General features: G+C 43.3%; 1 protein-coding gene across 1 annotated transcript in view; it reads right to left on the bottom strand.

Annotated features, from left to right (window-relative positions):
• The window catches only part of LOC134570604 (keratin, type II cytoskeletal 80-like), a 50,801-nt gene that overhangs the window by 11,081 nt on the left and 17,523 nt on the right, over positions 1-22,197 (bottom strand). The window contains exons 3-7 of the mRNA XM_063428536.1: positions 20,607-20,667; positions 14,300-14,395; positions 12,460-12,624; positions 10,313-10,438; positions 8,517-8,737 (exon numbers count right to left, since the gene is read on the bottom strand). Coding sequence (XP_063284606.1) covers positions 8,517-8,737; positions 10,313-10,438; positions 12,460-12,624; positions 14,300-14,395; positions 20,607-20,667 — 669 coding nt within the window. The remainder of the gene's footprint in view (positions 1-8,516; positions 8,738-10,312; positions 10,439-12,459; positions 12,625-14,299; positions 14,396-20,606; positions 20,668-22,197) is intronic.

Below are 22,197 nucleotides of genomic sequence, written 5' to 3'. Positions count from 1 at the left end.
CCCAGGACTACCTAGCGCTACACCACCTCTAGCGCCCACCGCTGCCCCGTTCCGTCCCTCACAAGGACAGATACCGCCGCCTTCCAGATACAACGGGCGGGCCAACATCCAATGCCATTCCTGTAAACAATGGGGGCATATGGCCCGAGAATGCACCCAGAATCGCAGCAGGCCCACCTGGACTCAGGGCCGTCCAAACCCCGCACCCAGGGCGGCTGCTCACCATTACCAGAGGGAACCCGCCACTCAGGATTTATGGAGTGTGCAGGCGGAGGAACCTCTGGGTATCTTACACGAAGTCATGTCGGTCCGAGCCACTGATAACCGGCAGCATCACCGACAACTGGTAACACTTGAGGGAAACGAGGTTCAGGGACTGCGGGATTCGGGAGCTACCTTGACCCTGATAGCCCCCCATTTGGTTTCGGAGGGCACGCATACCGGCGGATCTGTGGCTGTTCGGGTAGCCGGGGGAGCTGTATACCAACTACCCACGGCGAAAGTACATTTGAACTGGGGTGCGGGAGAGGGGACAGTAGAAGTGGGGCTAATGCAGAACTTACCAGCAGATGTTGTGCTAGGGAATGATTTGGGTCAGATGACCTCTGCCTTTGTTCCACAGGCCCCCTACCAGGAAGCCCATCCAGTAACCACACGGCAACAGGCTCGCACCACGGCTACACCGATACACTCTGAGGCTCAGGTAAGAGACCACGACTCCCACCCGACTTCCATATCCTGGGATACCCCGACTACCTTTGTCACTGAAGTACAGACCGATCCCACTCTACAAGTCTATAGGGACCGGGCACAAGCTGACCAGGCCGGGCTAGAGGGGGAGCACTACACGTGGGAGAAAGAGCTATTGTACCGTATCACGGCCAAGGACGTGGGGGGGTCTGTCACCTTGACTAACAAACAGCTAGTGGTACCCCGGAAGTATAGGCAGGAGCTGCTCAGAATTGCTCACGATATCCCCTTGTCAGGACATCTAGGGATGACCCGTACCCGATACCGCCTAACGCATGCGTTTTTCTGGCCCGGAATCTCACAGGATGTACGACAATATTGCACCTCCTGCGACGTCTGCCAGAGAGTAGGTAAGCGAGGGGATCGCCACAAGGCCAAATTATGCCCCCTCCCCATTATCGCCGAACCCTTCAGCAGGGTAGCAGTAGATATAATAGGGCCCCTGCCCAAACACAGTCCCTCTGGGAAAAAGTACATTTTAACCGTGGTGGACTACGCCACCCGATATCCCGAAGCGGTAGCCCTCTCTAACATTCACGCTGAAACCGTGGCGGAAGCTCTAATAAAAGTATTTTCCCGGGTAGGGTTTCCCCAGGAAATAATATCCGACCGGGGCACCCAATTTACTGCTGAGGTTACCCAACAGATGTGGAAGGTGTGTGGCATTAAGCCAATAGTCAATTCAGCCTACCACCCCCAGTCCAATGGACTATGTGAACGATTCAATGGGACGCTGAAGCAGATGCTTCGGACGTTCGGGGAAACCCACAAAGACTGGGAGAGGTTCCTACCTCACCTGCTCTTTGCGTATAGAGAGGTTCCCCAAGAATCGACCGGGTTCTCCCCATTTGAAATATTGTTCGGGAGAAGAGTACGGGGGCCCTTAAACTTGATTAGAGAGCACTGGGAGGGGGAGAGTACCGCTAGCGAAACCCCTATCGTATCGTATGTACTGGAGTTCCGAGACCGACTGGAGGCGCTAACCCAGGCTGTGCACACCAACCTCCAGGCAGCCCAGCAACGTCAACGGCGATGGTACAATAGGGGAGCCAGGGACCGCAGCTTTCAAGTGGGACAGAAGGTTTTAATTTTAAAACCTGTCCGCACAGACAAGCTGCAGGCCATCTGGCAAGGCCCATACCAGGTAGTGGAGCAGCGATGCGACACTACCTATGTGATCGGCCCCTGCTCAGGGGTGGGGAAGAGACGCATGCTTCACGTAAACATGCTCAAACCCTACCACGAGCGGATAGAGGATGTGACGGCAATCTGTGCCTCCGCCATAGAAGATCAGGAGAACTTGCCACTACCTGATCTACTAGAACCGGAAGAGCCGGTAGAGCCCTCCCGGGGAGTTCAACTGGGGGAGCGGCTAAGCCCTCGCGAGCGTGCCCAGATACAGGCGCTGATCGTAGCTAAAGGGGCTACCTTCTCCAATTTACCTGGGTACACTCCGCTGGCCACCCACCGAGTTGAAACTCCGGGACAGCTACCTATGCGACAGGCGCCATATAGGGTTCCGGAATCAGTCCGGACCCATATGAAGGCCGAGCTGGAGGAAATGCTGCAGTTAGGGGTTATCGAACCCTCAGATAGCCCCTGGGCATCGCCGGTAGTCCTGGTGCCGAAAAAGGACGGCACGACCCGATTTTGCGTTGACTACCGGAGGCTGAATGACAAAACAGTGTCTGATGCCTACCCGATGCCCCGGATAGACGAACTACTAGATAAGATGGCACGGGGTCAGTATCTCACTACCATTGACTTATGTAAGGGATACTGGCAAATTCCTTTAGCCGATGATGCCATCCCCAAGTCGGCGTTTGTCACTCCGTTTGGCCTGTACCAGTTCAAGGTCATGCCCTTCGGAATGAAAAACGCTCCGGCTACTTTTCAGCGGATGGTAGATCGGCTACTGGACGGCTTCCAGGACTATGCCTGTGCCTACCTGGACGACATAGCCATCTTCAGCCAGACCTGGGAAGATCACCTCCAACATATAGGGGCGATCCTAGACCGTATTGGGGAAGCCGGGTTAAAACTAAAACCAAGTAAGTGCCACGTAGGGATGGCCGAGGTGCAGTATCTAGGACACCGAGTAGGGTGTGGGCAGCAGAGACCCGAGCCAGCCAAAATTGAGGCCGTAGCTAAGTGGCCTACCCCCAGGACCAAAACCCAGGTGCTAGCGTTCCTAGGGACTGCAGGGTATTATAGGAAATTTGTACCCGACTACAGCACCCTGGCCAAACCCCTGACGGACCTGACCAAAAAGAACATTCCTCGACTGGTTGTCTGGGCCCCAGAGTGTGAGCAGGCATTCCAACAGCTCAAGACCGCCCTAACTAATGCTCCTGTGTTAACGGCTCCTGATCCAACTAAAAGATTTCTTGTCCACACAGACGCTTCAATGTTTGGATTGGGGGCAGTGCTAAGCCAAGTGGGAGCCGATGGCGGAGAGCATCCCGTAGCATACTTAAGTCGCAAGTTGTTACCCCGTGAAGTGAGCTACGCCGCCATTGAGAAGGAATGCCTGGCCGTGGTGTGGGCCCTTAAAAAGTTACAGCCGTATTTGTATGGACAACCTTTTTCCCTACTCACAGATCACAACCCGTTGGTGTGGCTAAACCGTGTATCTGGGGACAATGCCAGGCTGCTGCGCTGGAGTTTGGCGCTGCAGCCCTTTGACTTTACCATTCACTACCGGCCAGGAAAACAAAACGGTAACGCCGACGGGTTATCCAGACAGACTGAATTAGAAAAATGATCTGTGAGTACTCCCCCGGACATCCCCAAGCCGATCCGTTGGGATCAGACTGTGTATGCCGGCTTGGTTCTGGGGGAGCATTGTGGCAAACCTAGCCACTTCTGAACTATATGTATTGTAGGTTGTCCATAGGCTGAATGTATACTGTAAATCTTTACCTGTAATAAGGCTATGTTACAGCCGTTCGCATACTGGCCGCCGTACCCTGCCAGCACACAAAGCATTCGTTGACGGAACATGGCTATTCCGGCCGTTCACCGTACGACTGCGGGTAGACCACACATTCACCAGTCGTGTGGCACCAATTAATCGATTGCAACAATGTTGCAATCGGTAACCAAGGGCTCTCCTAGGTGGCCGCCGATCGGCTACCGACCATGCGGCGGTCGGCCATCTTGGATCCTTTGTCTCTGCAGCGGTGTTCGGTCGTCGAGAGCCTGGAACCAAAAACGGCTACTCAATGATCCGAACACCGCTGGACTTCCAGAGCATTCGGGAGTGCCGCGTTTGATATGTTGTGTTCCCCATAAATGTCCGGTACTGTTGGACCGAACTCCATGTTTGAATGTATTTTGTGCGGCGTTCGGTTGGTCTAGCTGGGATCGGAGCGGTATTCTCACTAAATGTGCCCGCCGACCCCAGCTATCTACCGAACGGTCCCTCGTCTAAAAGCGAGTAAAAATGTATAAAATATAGATTTCTGTATAAATTGTCGGTTTTGCGCCACGAGGGGATAATCCACTTAATCGTCCATTTTAGTGGGAGTATCCCTCTCGTGCCGCAATGCCTGTTGGGATAATTACAATGCCTGATGGGAGAAATCCCCTGTAATAACTGTAAGGAAACCCCTTGCACGGGGAATTGCATAAATACAGAAGTCTGTGAATAAAGCGAGTTAGTTGACTCCCAAACTGTGTTTCGTCCGGTTATTGGGAGGATGGGGAATATTGCCGTGCTTTCTGTCTTGACTGTGGATTTCCTGAAGATACCAACGGATATCGTGGACTAATATACTGCGTTCCGTTACATATATATATATATATATATATATATATATGTGTGTGTGTGTGTAATGAGCACGTATTGGCCCTGTCTTGTTGCTAGTTGCATACTCATACTCATGCACAATAACATATTCAAAGTGAAGAGCGCACCCATAGAACGTCAAAATTAACCAGATCACTTCATTTTTTTTAGTTGTGCAACTGCAGACATTCAGCATTTCAGTACCATTACTAAAATGTCCTTAATAGGCCAAAGTAGTTGTACTGAAACATTGATTACATGCAAATGTACGTCTACTTAAAATAAAGGCGCTCTTGTTTATTTTGAAGCCCTATATGCGTTCCTTCGTTGGAGTAAGAGTTTTCAATTTTAAGTTACGTTTTTTCACCCTCTATATCAGCACACTATGCATTATTGGGCTGGTATAGATTTTTTTCCAGGGCTGATTTCCCAGTCCGGCCCTGGTAGAGACGGGTAGTAAAATGTATGGAATGCATTTCTGACAGTGTCACTGAATAGCAGTTAGGAAATGTGGTCACCCTAAGTCAGGGGCAGTATTACACAATCTGTATATGTATAAAAAAATATAAAAAGCAACCTGCAAAGTACAAAATGTTTGGTGTCATGTGTCGTGCTAAAAATTAAGCTGGGAATGTGCATATTTTTTATTTTTTTAAAATAATTTTTAGAATAATTATACAGACATTTTATTTCTTACATTTGTGATGATTCTTTTTCCCCCTCTATATTCAAGGGACACTATAGTCACCAGAACCACAACAGCTAAGCGTAGTAGTTCTGGTGTCTATAGCATGTCTTTGCAGGCTTTTTAATGTAAGCACTGCCATTTCGTAAAAAGGCAGTATTTACATTGCTGCTGAGGAATACCTCTAGTGGACACTCAGATGGCCACTAGAGGTGCTTCCTAGTCAAGACATGAATGCCACCCTATGAAGTATCTGCGCATGTGCGGCAAAGCTGCGCATGCGCACCAGGGAGCAATGACGCTTCTGAATAGAAGCGTTTTGTTGCTCCCTGCTAGCACCTTGCTATTTTGTCATTTTGACGAAATAGGGGGCGCGGCATCAGGAGGATCCCGGTGCTGTATCCGCGTAAGTAAAACCCCTTCCCTTTAGTGACCCTTTAATGTTATTATTTTATCATTTATATAGCGACAGCAAATTCCGTAGCGCTGTACAATGGGATAAACAACTCCTAGTTTACCGAATAAAAATGCTATCCCCCCAGATTTATTTGGGTTCCTACGCCCATGGACAGAGGGCTTGACCACCATGCTAAATGACTGTCATTTAACTGAGCACCATCCCGAGCCAGAAAGATATTCATTAAAGTGCCTTATCCTGGGCAGCCTTTGTGAGCACTGAGCAATCTCATCTCCAAAGCAATCTATCGGAATTTGACTTCAAAATGAGGGATGGGACCCTTGGCTCTCTGTCTATTAATATCCTGCCCCGGTATGTGCTCCTGATGGGGGCATTGCTTCTGAGCCTACACATACGTGGCTCATAGCACTTACGATTTTGTTGCGAGTTGTATGATATAGGACGCTATGCACATACGTCTGGCACTATACTTTCCTGTCTTATTACAACACTCTGTCTTAGCAAAAAACAGTTTTAAATGGTTTTCTCATCAGTAGCTTTTCCAGGGCCAGACATGGCAATCTGCAGTTTCATTGTAGTGAAGGAGTTATTTAGTTTGGTTCTGCAAGTATATGGTAAGAAAAGAGGTTGCATAAAGGAAGCCTGTATATTTGGCCATGAAGTGGTTACACACTTATATTTCTGTTGGGATTTAAGTGCTAAACATTTCAGCTCAGTGAGAAAATAGTCTCAGTTTTTTTCCCATCTGCTTGTGAGATGTTGTGTCAGCAAGATGAGTAGGCTCTATCACATTTTGAACTGTAACTAGGAAGGGAATGCCTTCACAGTAAATGATATTAAAGGTAGACTGTGAGCACTGTATTTGCTTCACTTCAATGAACTGGTTATAGTGTCTGGAATTCCCTGGTGGTGTCATTTCAATCAGCATTAAATAGTTTTAAGGTTTTCATGTTAAACAAGAGTTCTCAGCATGCCATCCCCTCTATGCTGCTTTGGCTGATGAGGAAGTATTAGCCTAAGTAGCAATGGGCAGCTGTGATTGAATGAGAGTGTCATCTGACTGCTTTTAGCCTATCAGAGCTCATATTGTCGACATGAAGGGCATGACTACTTGTAGAGATGCATTGATTCAATGCATCTCTATGAGGAGATGCTGATTGGCCACGTCTGAGTTTGACTTGTGCTGGTTCTGCCCCTGATCTTCCTCCTTGACAGTATCACCCAATCCTATGGGAAAGCATTGTGATTGGCTCACAAAATCACTTCTGATGATGTCAGACAAGCAGCACATATCAGGGACAGAGACAGCAGCTGCAAACTTGAATACAAGTTAGATTTTACTATATTTAGGGAAGCAAAGTGGGGGAGGAGGCAGGGGAGGCTAGATGGTAGTTTCAATACGATAGGGTCAGGAATACATGTTTGTGTTCCTGACCCTATAGTGTTCCTTTAATCCATCATATAGCAATTGAGTTACAGAAATTGTAATATAATGGACACTCCTGTTCTGCGAGTGCCCCCTCAGTTTTAATGTATTAAGAATATGCAAAAATAAAAGACAAAAAAGCTCACTTTTATATTTCATGTTACTGCTGCATTTTCACAGGCAAGCAATGGCAACATATAGACTCACAAATCAGGGAGAGGCTCCACCAATCTAGACACTACCATTCTAGTGAGTGGATTTTGATCTAATACCATAAATGCATGTCCAGCAGCAGTTTGTGGGATAAATTATTCAGCCCCAGCATCAGTCCTGTTTATCAAATTTGAACTACGAAATTGACAGAAATTGATAGTGACAGCACAGTTCACCGTTTTGGTAACAGTTCTGCACTCCACATTCTCCTAATCGTGCCTGCTCACAGTTGCAACACTGTCTGTTTTAGAGGTCTGTTGATAGGAAGAATTTATTTTCAATATATTGTGTTTCCATTTTGAACAACTTGTACAAGGTACACATTTTGTTTTCCAAGTTAAAAGGTAACTGCAACATCTCTAAAATATACATCACTCGTAACTTGTTTTTTTTCCATGAAATACTCCAATTCTTTTAAATTTATGTTACAGATATAGAAACATTATTTTTTTTTATTTTCCTCTTCTCTATATGCTTTCTCTATGCTGAATGCCAGGTGCAAAGGACAATGTTTATAACGATGATTGACGTATAGCAAAGATAGAGGCACCCAACTGCAGGATTAGGAGGTATAGATTTCCACAATCAATAAAAAATTCTACATGTTTGTTAAATATAGGGATAGGTAAACATAGTAATAAAAATTCTGGAAAGTTACTCCACAACTTTTACATGAGCATGACCAAAAAGCACACCTATCACCTATTGTATGTAATTTCTCATCCATTCCATGACAGACTCATATCTCAAAGCTGCAAAAAAGCAGTCTGATTATTGGTAAAACCACAAAAAGAAAGGGAATGTTTACCGATGCTGACTTAGAACCACTTCTGGATGGAGTGTGTACCTTGTAAGATTTTGTACAAGGCTGATCTAGATAAGACTGTCATACAGATCTTTTTGCAGCTAGATCAATTCCTTCTGACCTTTTTCAAAAAGGATTTTGTATCCCGTTTTGGGATGAAATTGCAAGTTGCTTCAATTTCATTTCCACCTCCCTTCTTTTGGATCAATAGCAGTAATATAGATATGTTAATGCCGAACTTCATCACTATGTAAAATTAAGACATGATCATGAATTTCAGAATGTAAAAAGATATACAATAAAGAGTGTAATTTCAATATACCTTCTGTCATGTAATGAATATTGAATGACAGCCTGGAGGCTTTTAGAAAGCACTGTACACTTGCTTTCTGACTGATTTACATCTATCCTATTTAATGTTTGTCTTACCTGCTCTCCTCCCCTTCAAGCAGTTTACTGTACGTGGCGATCTCAATATCCAGAGCCAGTTTCACATTCATCAGCTCCTGGTATTCTCGCAGTTGGCGAGTCATGTCCTGCTTGGCCTTCTGTAGAGCATCTGTTATCTCTTCCAGTTTCATTTTGGCATCTTTGAGGGTAATTTCACTCTTGGCCTTACTGTCTGACACTTCTCGCTCCAGATGTACACACTGATATATCAAACAGAGCAGAGACAAAACAGGTTTAGTACATGTATAGATAGCACAGAAAATGCATTCAAAATAATAAATGACTAAAGCAACCACCCCAAAGCTACAGCCTCTAACATTGTGAACTGAGCTATTTACAGGGAGCTACAGACCACGCATGTGTGCAACCAAAGCCTAGTTGCTCAGATGCATTTACTATATCTACAAGTTGGAGTTTAGATAGCAAAGGACAAAATAAACTCCCTGTTTGACATCACCGCACCATGGGGCAGTCTTATCGCTGCAGCAGTATTTACAAAAACCGGAACCAAAGTATTCTCTGCAAAAAGAGTTCTCAATAATGCACAGTTGTTATGGTGCTTAGAATGACATGTTAAATTAGAGGTTATAACATCTATTTAAATAACTATGATGAGCTTCGGTGTACTGCCTTGCACTCGACCAAGTGGACACTGCATTGATTAATGGGATTGCATACAATAATATTTTTAAAACTTAGATCCCCAGATGTTTTTAAAACTACAACTTCCATGATGCTTTGTCATTATAAAGGCATCATGGGAGTTGTGGTTCTGCAACATCTCGGGGTCTAGCTTTTGGGCACCCCTGGTTTAGTTTATTTGTAAAGTGGGCATTAGTTAAATGGTGCACAATGAACACATATATAAGGTAATACAAATGAGGAAGGAGTAATTGAGGGTCCAGCTCACAGTAGCTCACAGTCTAGTGACTCTAGTCCAGGCATAGGAAACCTTCGGCACTCCAGATGTTTTGGACTACACCTCCCATGATGCTTTGTCAGCATTATGGGTGTAAGAGCATTATGGGGGATGTAGTCCACAACAACTGGAGTGCCGGAGGTTGCCTATCCCTGCTTTAGTCTGTAAGTAAGGGGAGTTCCACCATACAAGCTCCAACAAAGCTCCAAGTGCACATTTTCAAATAACGAGAAAATAGAAGTAAGTAAAACCTGCACAGGCCATGCCATTTGGTCCTTGCTACTACCATTTAATATGGGTGATCAATACCTAAAGTATTCTCCTACTCGGCATTCATTTGGTTATACAATTGTGAAGAAAACAACATTGGGAATACTAAAAAACACTGCAACTATAAAACCAAAAACAACAGCATGTAACCTTTCTGGTTTTGTGTATGCATTTATGAATCTTATAGAAATTGATCCTGTACAAGTTGTGGCAAGACTAATTTCTGTGTTTTATTTGCTTTTTTATTCCACGACCTTATTAAAGTATAGTTGCCCACCTCATGTGTGCCCTATTAAGGGTTAATTACTTTATAGGAATATCCTTGTCTAACTAGAGAGTTTGCCTGAAAGCAACAGGTGAACTGTTATCAAGAGGTTTGTTTTGAATTTGGTAGGTGAGCTTACACTTTAATTGCAGAGATATCAAGTGGTGCATAGTGCTACTGTGTTATTTAAATAATCATAAGGATTAGGACTCAGGGATAGTACAGAGGTCACTATTTTGGTTCTGATTCATTCACAATATTTAATGTATTACTACCTGGATATGTTTCAAAAGCATAACTTTAACAGACAAGAGCACTCACCTGAGTCTGAGTGGTGAGAATCTCTGATCTTATTCGCTGAATCTTGCCGTTAAGCTGAGTAATGTGGCTGCGACTGCTCTCCAGTTCTGCCTCACAACGTCCAGCTCTCAGAGAATTATGTTCCAACTGTGCAGTTCAGATAAATGAAAGATCCCCATTTAATGATCTGTCACATGAGATTTATACAGGTAATGACAACCCATTGAACATAGAAGGCCGTGGAGAATTGTGTTGTTTAACTTACCTACACTACACTACTCACCCGAGTAAGGGCTTCACTATCCTCTAGTAGTGTGAGGTGATGAGGAGGTGTCACTTTTAGATCTTTTTTAAAGGTCTAATCTGGCACCATAATAACTTAATTGTAATTAAAGGGACACTATTATCACCCAGGCCACTTCAGCTCAATGAAGTGGTCTGGGTGCCAGATCCCCTAGGTTTTAATCCTTCAGATGTAAACATAGCAGTTTCAGAGAAACTGCTGTGCTTACATTGCAGGGTTAATCCAGCCTCTAGTGGCTTTCTTCCTGACAGCCGCTAGAGGCGCTTCTGCGATGCTGGATGCGAAAATCACATTCAGTGTGCAGAACGTCCATAGGAAAGCATTGAGAAATGCTTTCCTATGGACTGTTTGAATGATCTTGCCGCTCTTGCCGCGTATGTGCATTTCGCTCCACTAGGGAGCTGACATCAGTGGCGGAGGAGAGGTCACCATGGCTGAGGGAGCCCGTCGCTGGATTAAAGCAAGTAACTGAAGGGGTTTTAACCACTTCAGCGCCAAGGTTGGGGGGGACCTAAGGGTTATATAGGGCCAGGAAAACAAGTTTGTTTTCCTGACACTATAGTGATCATATAAGTTGTTATAAAGCATGAAGGTCCTGGGCCCAGTCTTACTTTAAGGGGTTAAACATTTAACTAACAGTTTAACCCCAAGGTCTGCAAGCCCAGTACCTTATTGCATTGCACTACCTCTGAATGTCCAATCAGGAAGCTTTGGGCATGAGTCATGCCAAAAACACAAACTAGCCCATGCAAACAAGCACATTGGCCCATGCAGACACACACACACTTACTGACCAATGCAAAGACACAATTACATATGCAGACACACACACACACACTGACCCATGCAAACACACACACTGAGCCATGCAGACACACTCTATGACCCATGCAAACACTGTTATGGCTTATAAAAGCACCACAGTGCCTTAAGGTTTGCAAGGAGTTTGGGAGCTGTAGTATTAGATCAACTGGATACTAAGTGGTGGCCATGGTGTTACTGGAGCCTGGAGATAAGATGTAGGCAAAAGGGGAGCGGGAAGGAGCCTGGAACAGGAGGCTAGGCTGGAGCTGCAGAAATAGGATTTACAACGAGAGCCCCCGGGAGAAGCATTGCAAGCAAGCAAATATATTTCACTTTAAGAAATACACCAAACCTTAGGGGGTTAGGGGTTAACTCCCTAAGCTGCAAATTCAGAAGTGTGATTAATTTAATTTTTGAATTTGAAATCCAAATTGCAAAATAGAATGGAATTCTGAACTTTTATTCAAGAGACCATTACAATTCATAGTTCACTGAATAAACTTGGTATGCACATGACCGTGTGTTTAAATGTGTGATTATGTTCTGAATGTCATGGTATAGGATTGTGTGTCTGTGCATTTGTGTGTCTATGTATGTGACTATACATGTGTCCATGTTTGTATGTGATTGCATGTATGATTGCATCTCTCTCTCTATATATATATATATATATCAGTATCCATGTGCCTTTGGATGCTTGTGAGGGCAAAAAAAGGTAAGAGGGTAAAGTGGTACATAAGGTTAAGAGATACCTAAAAGATAAGCAGTTGAGAGATACACAAGAAGTAACATGGGGTAAGATAACACAACATGTTAAGGGGGGACTAGGAGAAACACACAAGGCTCATGAGATAAACATAAAGGAATAAGGGGGTGTGGAACTATGCAGAAAGTTTACAAAGCTTGGTATGTCTCTGGTATGAATTGTGTAATTGTTTTAAAGATGCAGACTATTATGACGAAATTCAGACAAACTGAATTAATGCATTAATGAAATTCAGTTCAGTGAATCGATTGTACATTATACAGTACCAAATTAAATTTTTAATTGCATGTGTACCTTCCTCTTAGACAATGCTTGAGCCTCTTCTCGACTGCGGGCTGCAATGTTTTCATATCGTTCTTTCACCTCTTTCACAATGTCCTCCAGGTTCAAGTAACAACGACTGTCCATGTTCAATACCACTGATAAGTCCCCAGTCTCTTCCATCACTGATTTGAGTTCCTGCAAATACAATGGAAATAACAATGTTCTATTTGAATGTGAATACTAATGCAAAGTACAATTTTTGGTAAATTAACATTCTATATTTGAACTGAATTCCATCTGAGGAAATGCCCCGTTGTGCTTATTTAATCTGTGTCCTTTCTATGGAAAGACAGAGATGATCCTGACTTTTCATATGGACACAAATTACTGAGCTCCAATCAATAAACATCCTATTATGAAGAACTTCAGACATCATCATCAGGACAATATAACATAGTGTGCAACCCAGCACCAATACGGATGTCTGGAATTATTAAAAATAAAAATGTGAAGCAAATATCAATCAATACTAATACTGTATTCTGACTTAGTTGTGATTCCTATGTATAAACATTCAGGAACTGAGACATTGCCATACATGTGATAGGCACAAGAAAACCTGAAGGTCAACTGCTATTGACAGAGACATGGACATTGACAGATAAAGGAAAATGTGTGCATTTGTATAAGTCTTTCCATTTCCTTGGACTAATTCAGGAATTATATACAGTGAGGGAAAAAAGTATTTGATCCCCTGCTGATTTTGAACGTTTGCCCACTGACAAAGAAATGATCAGTCTATAATTTTAATGGTAGGTGTATTTTAACAGTGAGAGACAAAATAACAAAACAAAAAAAAATCCAGAAAAACGCATTTCAAAAGAGTTATACATTGATTTGCATGTCAATGAGTGAAATAAGTATTTGACCCCTTTGACTTAGTACTTGGTGGCAAAACCCTTCTTGGTAATCACAGAGGTCAGACGTTTCTTGTAGTTGGCCACCAGGTTTGCACACATCTCAGGAGGGATTTTGGCCCACTCCTCTTTGTAGATCCTCTCCAAGTCATTAAGGTTTTGAGGCTGACGTTGGGCAACTCGAACCTTCAGCTCCCTCCACAGATTTTCTATGGGATTAAGGTCTGGAGAATGGCTAAGGCACTCCAGGACCTTAATGCGCTTCTTCTTGAGCCACTCCTTTGTTACCTTGGCTGTGTGTTTTGGATCATTGTCATGCTGGAATACGCATCCATGACCCATTTTCAATGTCCTGGCTCAGGGAAGGAGTTTCTCACCCAAGATTTGATGGTACATTTTACTTCTATACAGTTAAAATATAATATTCCACACTGTGATTTTTCATAAATATTTTAGGATTCTGCATTGTCTGGCGTCTTTAATGCTATCTAGAGGATCAGCGGCAGATGGTGTTTTTTTTTCTAATTTATTAAAAAATGCACCTAAAGGGCATTAACCCCTTAAGGACCAAACTTCTGGAATAAAAGGGATTCATGACATGTCACACATGTCATGTGTCCTTAAGGGGTTAATCCCTTTCGGTATGTTACCAATCCCTAATATCCTCAATATATATTTAGAGAACATTTCTTTTAAATCAGGATGGGAAAAGGAGTTAGGCTGTTCAATTTCTAATGAAGATTGGACGTCCCTGTTAACATTCACCGCAACAAACCATATAGAACTATCATAGAAAGTGGGATACTTTTTTTCACATCACCTGCCACCATGCACTAGAAAGGTTAAAGGAACTTAACATGTATAGCTTGGAGGAAAGACGAGACGGGGGGTACTTAGCCCACGTCCGATTACGGCATATGTAAGATAATTTGGCAAAAGTTAATTTTATCCACCTGTTCATATACGTTTCTCATCAGTTCTATCATCCCTTTCATCTCCTTTAGTTTGTATTCCAGCCTTGTACGATCCAAACTGCAGGTATCCACATCCTGTGAAGAACAATATATTCTGTAAACAAACTTGATATACAATACTCTTTACATTTACCGGAAACCTTAACTGGTCATTTAATAGAATGTAACTACTGGAGATATTTTCACAATGTTTATTAAAACATTCAGAAGCTTTCTTGCCATACACACATTTTCAGAAAGGTACAAAATAGATAATATAGACACATTTAGGACTCTCTTTCCACAGTTTCCATGGAAACTTTAGACACAATAAACGGTCATGTATGTTTAAGTAGTTATAGTGACTAGAGTCCATGATGAGTGAGGGAGTATAAGCATTCATGGGGTAGGCATAAGGCTATCCTAACTATAAGATAAGGCCAGGGACTAATGAAAGTATTCAGAAAATTGGACAGACTAGATGGCCGAATGGTTCTTATCTGCCGTCACATTCTATGTTTCTATGTTTCTATGCTATAACACCTTCAATAGGATGAAGTGATTATTTTGCCCATGATGTAGAATTATTACTCCACCTTCTCCTCCTCCTACTCCTTCTTCCTGCTCTTACTCCTCCTTCTTCTTCCTACTCCTCCCTCTACTCCACTTTCTCCTCCTACTCCTCCCTCTACTCCACCTTCTCCTCTCTCCTCCTACTTCTCCTCTACTCCTCCTCCTACTCCTCCCTCTACTCCACCTTCTCCTCTTTCCTCCTACTTCTCCTCTACTCCTCCTACTCCTTCCTCCTCTTCCTACTCCTCCCTCTATTTCTCCTTCTCCTCCTCTTACTCCTCCCTCTACTCCACTTTCTCCTTCTACTCCACCTTCTCCTCTCTCCTCCTACTTCTCCTCTATTCCTCCTTCTCCTCCTCCTACTCCTCCCTCTACTCCACCTTCTCCTCCTCCTACTCCACCTTCTTCCCTCTCACTCTATCCACTACTCATTCTTCCATCTCCCCACCACCATATCTATATCCTTTATATGCTTCCTCCCTTCTTATTCCTCACCAATTTCCTCCGCTCATAGACAACTCTGCCTCTACCTGACATTATATTTTGAAGAAAAGTTGCTCTGGCCACTCTTCCGCCACTTCCCAGGGGGGAATACCACACTAACGAAAAATTATTCAGACATGAAAGAACTGTTTTGGACACTCTCAAGGAAATAGTGCGGTCCTGACCCAGATTCCCATGGAAGTAAGACACCTGTAAGGGAGGTGGCTGTCCCTCATGTTTTTTCTACACTAAGTCCCCAGAAATCTCATGAAAGGAACCTGACTCATTAGAACAAAACATGAACAATCAATTCACAACTCTCTACAGAGGGGGGTCAGCAAGAGAACTGTAAATAGAAAGACAAATACCCCCCAATCTCACACAGAAATAGGTGAGGAAACCTCTTCTACTGCTCCTCATGGTTGCTTTGAACAGATGAAAGAAGAAACAAGACACCTTTCAACAGAGCATGCAGTAGCTTTACCAGATCCTGACTCCACTCTGTTTGCGGATAAAGAGGAAAGGTACCATACTGGATTTGCTGTTGCTACAGAAGATCAGGTACGTCAAGCATCTTCACTTTCCTCACTCACATCTGCTCAAGACGCTGAATTGACAGCCTTCTCAGTGGCATACAAAATGCCTGAAGGAAGACATGCCAATACCTACACTGACTCAAGATATGCCCTGGGTGCAGCACATTATTTTGGATCAATCTGGAAGATAAGAAGCACCACTCAGCTGACTAAAAGCTGCCAACCAAGCCACAAGTGCACCAAGGGAAGTGGACAGAATGGCGTCCGCTAAAGAAACTTCTATACTCACCATGTAGATCCTACCTACAGATCTCAAGCTTCTGAAAGAATGACAAGCAGCTGCTGACCCTGAAGAAATACAAAGCTGGAAAAACAGAAAGGGGCAACCCTTGAAGACGGGCTGTACTCCAACACTCTCAAGCTCTGTTTACCCAAAAACATGTACTGGGCAGTGAGCCCATGGAACTTTATACCTATCCAAGACTCTCATGAACTCTTTGATCTCTAAATACTCTAAAGCACCTAGAATTACTCCTCTAATCATCAGTTACTGCCGATCCTGTATTATTTGTGCCAAGGACAGCTCAGGCAGAAGAGGAGGAGAATCCTTAGCACCTAGCTAACTCTCAATATCCCTTTCAAGAATCCAGGTGACAAAGAGCTGCTGGGTCAAATATGCACTAGTTATAATAGACATTTTGTCAGGATGGCCAGAAGCCTAGCCGGTCATCAATGTGACAACCAAGACCATATACCCAATAGTGCATTGTGAAAGTTGCAGAGATCACTCAGTGGATTCATTGTTCCAGATTCAAGACTCTCTCTCTCTCTGCAACATGAGAAGTAACATTTGTTGATTTTGACACACTTTTGACTCTAAAGAAAAAAATGACTTGTTAAAAAAAAAATAATAATAAAAAAAGATACCAACAAGTAGGTGTTTGATGGCCATAATAATGCCTGACCACCTGCCATCGATGGAAAGCCGAGGACCCCAAAAGGAGACCTCGTGAAGCTAAAGAGATCCAAACGCCAAGCTCCCTCAGGATTATTTGCCCATCCTGAGTTTGTGGTGATATTAATATTGACTAAATGATCCGAATCCACCTACGCTGATGTAGCGTGGGACAGGTTTAATACTACAATGCATAAGCAAATGCGCCCTAGCCAAGGTTATTATGTCCATACACATAATACATGACAAGGTACTCTTGACACACCACATTCATGCTTCAGAACATAAAGAGGAGCACCCCTCTAAAGGGAAAGTTTGACACATATATATATATATATATTGATGCCATAGGTGTGCCAAGGGGGGTACCAGATGATTTTGCAGTAAAAGGAAAGTTTGAGTCCATTTTTCCCAACCGTCACTGCTAATAATAATAATAATATTTTGATTTGCATTTATTATATCTATTGCAACCAATAACGTTTACCTGTCACCATGACTTGCTGTGCCTATACTCCAGATAACACAGGTCCATATGGTAATGTAAGCTTGTCTATTTATGATGTCCCTCTGAAGAACTAAGAAGACTTTAAGAACCGTTACTTCATAGGGTTTTGTGCCTTTGGGCTAACCTGTCTTCTGAAACTAACCAATAAAGTTTATCTTTTAGAATATTAACATTTCATAGGGGGGACTGATGTAGAATTATAAAAAATCTTTATTGAACTTGTACTGAATTATTGTACTAACTCCATTTTAACCTCACACTGTAACAAACCCTCCGTTTTGTCCTCATCACCTGACAGATTCTCCATCTTAAACTACATTACATGACAGAATTTCCCTGCAACATTTAATACAATGAACAGAGACTGTATTTTCTATAAAGACATAGCTGACTCCGGAATTATTGAATCTCCTGTAACATGCAACAAAGTATAACCAAGGCCAGAGCCAAGACCATGAGAACACTGTACTAATGAAATGTTCTATTCATAAAAGAACCTTGCACCTGATCATGAGACTGACTGTGTAAAATGACGCTCAAGCCCCCCTTTCCACCGAGTAAACCTCATGCTGGGAAAGATGGCGCCTGAGCCTTCTGTCCACACCCTTGTCCAGAACAATACCACCTCCCGGTGGGAGGACACCTAGCTGGTCACTCAAACCCCTGAGCCAATTAATAATATTGATGGGTGGACACTGATATAGTCACATAACATTTAATCCAATTAATGATGTTTATTTGTTATTATCTGATATTCAATGATGATGTCATTTTGCCTTTAAAAAGGTCTGCATAACTGTTTTCCAACTAGATGGCATTAAATTTTCTGAAGTGCTTTTAACCTGAACTCCATGTGTCAGTGTGAGCTTACTTCTGCGTATACGCAATTTAATCATCTCAGATTTGGACAGGAACAGATAGACATTTAAACATATTTGTTTATTTCTAAATTAATCTACATCACCCATAGTGTCCCTTAAAGAACATTTGAAAGATTGGTATCTTGTATTTAATCTGTATTCTCTCCAAGTTTAAATCTCTTTAGTGTTTTTTTAAAGAAAAAAGAAAAACAAAAGGTTTGTGGTTTCTGAAGCACGACCCTTCCCATGTCTCTCTTTTCACAAAATGTCTTCCAGATTGGAAGGTACCAAATGTAGATCAGGCAATGAGAACTCAATATGAGCTGAGCAGCTGACAATCCGTCCCACAGTCAATCACTCTCCACTTAATATTTGTTTACTATGCTGTTCTACAGGAAAAGAGGACAAAATAAATATTTGGTTTATAAATTGTGAGATAGCTCAGTGGGAAGCCTTACAGGTTTTACATTTGGCAAGGCCAACTCAGACTTTAAACTTTCTGAGGTTGCTTAAACTAGAAACATTGAGCGAATTAGTAATGTCTAGACGTCAGGAGATACTTGAAAACTTGTAAAAGTTGTATTCTTCCTTGTTAAATACTTTATTATTATTATTAGTATTATTATTATTATTACTATACTCTTGATAAATGTTATCTCTTTAGTGATCTTAGAACAAGCTTTACATCCTGGCAATGGGATCACATCTACAGACAGTTATTACACATCCGTTTATTGATCTGCTTGCATAACAAGAATATTTGTTCAACCAGTCACTGCTGGCAACTGTTAAAGGACAATTAAAATCTGGTCCTGACAATTGAAATAAGGGCTGTATAACAAGCTTTCTAAAATAAAATAAGTTAGAGCAAGAAAGCTCTGCGAGAGTAGAAACTTGGAGAAAAACACATGTTAATGTACTATATGTGGTGTGGAAGTCCATAACAAGGATGAATTGAGGCCTACTGAGCATCTCTCAGCCTATGCCCACTGATGGCAGGTTATAGTCCCACACTATGGCGGCGGTCAGAGATCGCGTATTAGGAAAGCTGGCAAGGTGGTATCCTGATGAAAAGTTATGCACAGTATGGTGCGTTCTGCTCTGTGCCACAGCCCATCTGGAGGAGCTCCATCCTGACTTGATGGTGCCACGCTTCAGTCCGGGTGCTGCTTTTCCCTGGCGTTGGCAGTGCGGTCTACGACACCTGAGGTGGGCTGCTATAGGGCCTTGGTCACAAGGGCCCCGGGTTAGTTGCACAGTCAATCTCTGTGGGTGAGCTTGTATGTCAGGTAGGAAGTATATGTGCTGTTGTTTCTGCCAAAATGCTTCGAAGAGACTATCAAGCCGAAGTAATATGCCGGACTTCTCCTCCAGATGAATTTTGTTGTATGCCGTCTCCACCATGTTGATCACGCCGTTTGTGCTTGCAGCTTGTCTCGCAGTGTATTATAAATCTTGAAGGGACACTATAGACATCTAAACAACGTTAGGCTAATAAAGCAGTTTGTGTATAAATCATGCCACTGCAGTCTCACTGCTTAATTCTCTGCCATTTAGCAGTTATATCACTTTTATTTATCTGTATGCAGTCCTAACCACACGCCCCCTGCTTGTGACTCACACAGCCTGCACGATAAAAAGGGTTTCATGCTCGATCAGATGTTAACTTGCTTTTTAAATTTTTATCTCTTGCTCTGTAAATGTAACAAACAGGTGGCTCCTGCTGGGTCTAGAATGCAATTAATAAAACAGGAGATTAGAAATGCTAAATGTGTAATTCTAAATTTAAGTCACAGAGTGTGCCATAAAGGAACCTTTAGAATATTTATGTTCTTTTTCTGGAAGTATTTAGGGAGGCTGTGCAAGTCACATGCAGGGAGGTGTGACTAAACTGTTCCAATCTGCCAATGTCTATTCTGAGCACAGTTCGTGTCTGTCATCAGCATGCAGTGAATGCTGGCAACAGACATGGTCAGATTCTCCCGTTGCAGGCAGATTGCCTGCAAGAGGTAGTTTGCTCTTCCCTGCCCCCTCCCCCCTCCTTTCAGTCCCTCCCAATCCTCCCCGCCTCCCTATGTTGTAAAGATAGTTTTCTTTTATATATATATTTTTAAATAGTATCCAGTCATGACCATCTACTCACATTCCCTCCCCCACACTGTTGAGAATGATCCAATTAAATGCTTGTATTTGAGAAGCATTTGACTGGCCACGCTAGGGAGCCTGTGTTTGTAGGTATGTTTTAACATTAAAGGATATTTGGGTTCTTTATTTAAACATGAAAAATATCCTGGTATTTTCAGTTGTTTCCTTCAAATATGTGTCTTGGAAATCTTCTGTTTTCGTTTTTGTTTTGAATATATATATATATTACTTACTTTACTTTACTTACTTTTTTTAGATCCACAAAGGAATATTCCACGTCTGTACGGAGGCATACCTCATCTTCATATCTATTAAGAGGACACAGTACAAAATATGTGACTAAATTAGTTAAAGGGACACTATAGTCACCAAAACAACTTTAAATTAATTAATCAATTTTGATGTATAGACCATGCCTCTGAAGTTTGACTTCTCAATTCTCTGCCATTTAGGAGTTAAAGGGAAACTCCAGTGCCAGGCGGCACCTTTTGCTTAAACAAAAGGAGCATTAAAAGGACAACCATAATATGGTTGTTCTGATGTCTACTGTGTGTCCCTGCAGGCTTTTTAATTAAAAAACTGCCTTTTCAGAGAAACATTACTGTTTAGTGATACCTCTAGTGGCCAGGTCCCTGAGAGAGGGGTAATGGAGAGACATGGTAAGGGGGACTAAGAGAGGGGTAATGGAGAGACATGGTAAGGGGGACAAAGAGAGGGGTAATGGAGAGACATGTTAAGGGGGACAAAGAGAGGGGTAATGTAGAGACATGGTAAGGGGGACAAAGAGAGGGGTAATGGAGAGACATGGTAAGGGGGACGAAGAGAGGGGTAATGGAGAGACAGGGGAAGGGGGACAAAGAGAGGGGTAATGGAGAGACATGGTAAGGGGGACAAAGAGAGGGGTAATGGAGAGACATGTTAAGGGGGACAAAGAGAGGGGTAATGTAGAGACATGGTAAGGGGGACAAAGAGAGGGGTAATGGAGAGACATGGTAAGGGGGACGAAGAGAGGGGTAATGGAGAGACAGGGGAAGGGGGACAAAGAGAGGGGTAATGGAGAGACATGGTAAGGGGGACAAAGAGAGGGGTAATGGAGAGACATGGTAAGGGGGACAAAGAGAGGGGTAATGGAGAGACAGGGAAGGGGGACAAAGAGAGGGGTAGTGGAGAGACATGGTAAGGGGGACAAAGAGAGGGGTAATGGAGAGACAGGGAAGGGGGACAAAGAGGGGTAATGGAGAGACAGGGGAAGGGGGACAAAGAGAGGGGTAATGGAGAGACAAGTGAAGGGGGACAAAGAGAGGGCTAATGGAGAGACACAGGGGAATGGGGGACAAAGAGAGGGGTAATAGAGAGAGACAGGATATGGGGGGACAAAGAGAGGGGTAATAGAGAGTTACAGGAGATGGGGGGACAAAGAGTAATAGAGAGACACAGGGCAAGGGGGGGGACACAGAGACAGAGGGGTAATAGAGAGACACTAGGGAAGGGGGTAAAAAGAGACAGAGGGGTAATAGAGACAGGGGAAGGGGGCAAAGAGACAGAGGGGTAATAGAGACAGGGGAAGGGGGCAAGAGAGAGAGACACGGGTGGAGATGGGGGAAGAGAGACACAGGGAGGAGAGGGGGAAGACAGACACATGGAGGAGAGGGGAGAAAGACACAGAAGGTTTGTTGGGGGAACAAAGACATACAGAAGTGAAGGGGAACAAAGTAACACAAGATTTGTGGGAGGAAACACTGGACTGGGGGAAAAAGAGACACAGAGTGGCTGGGAGAAAAGAAAGAGGCACACAGAGTCTGGAGTTAGAAAGAGACACACAGATGAGATTTGGAAAG

The sequence above is a fragment of the Pelobates fuscus genome, chromosome 1, assembly GCF_036172605.1.
Source record: "Pelobates fuscus isolate aPelFus1 chromosome 1, aPelFus1.pri, whole genome shotgun sequence".
In the NCBI taxonomy this organism is placed as follows: Eukaryota; Metazoa; Chordata; class Amphibia; order Anura; family Pelobatidae; genus Pelobates; species Pelobates fuscus.
Note: the sequence above shows the minus strand (reverse complement) of the source record. Positions and strands in the feature narration are given on the sequence as shown.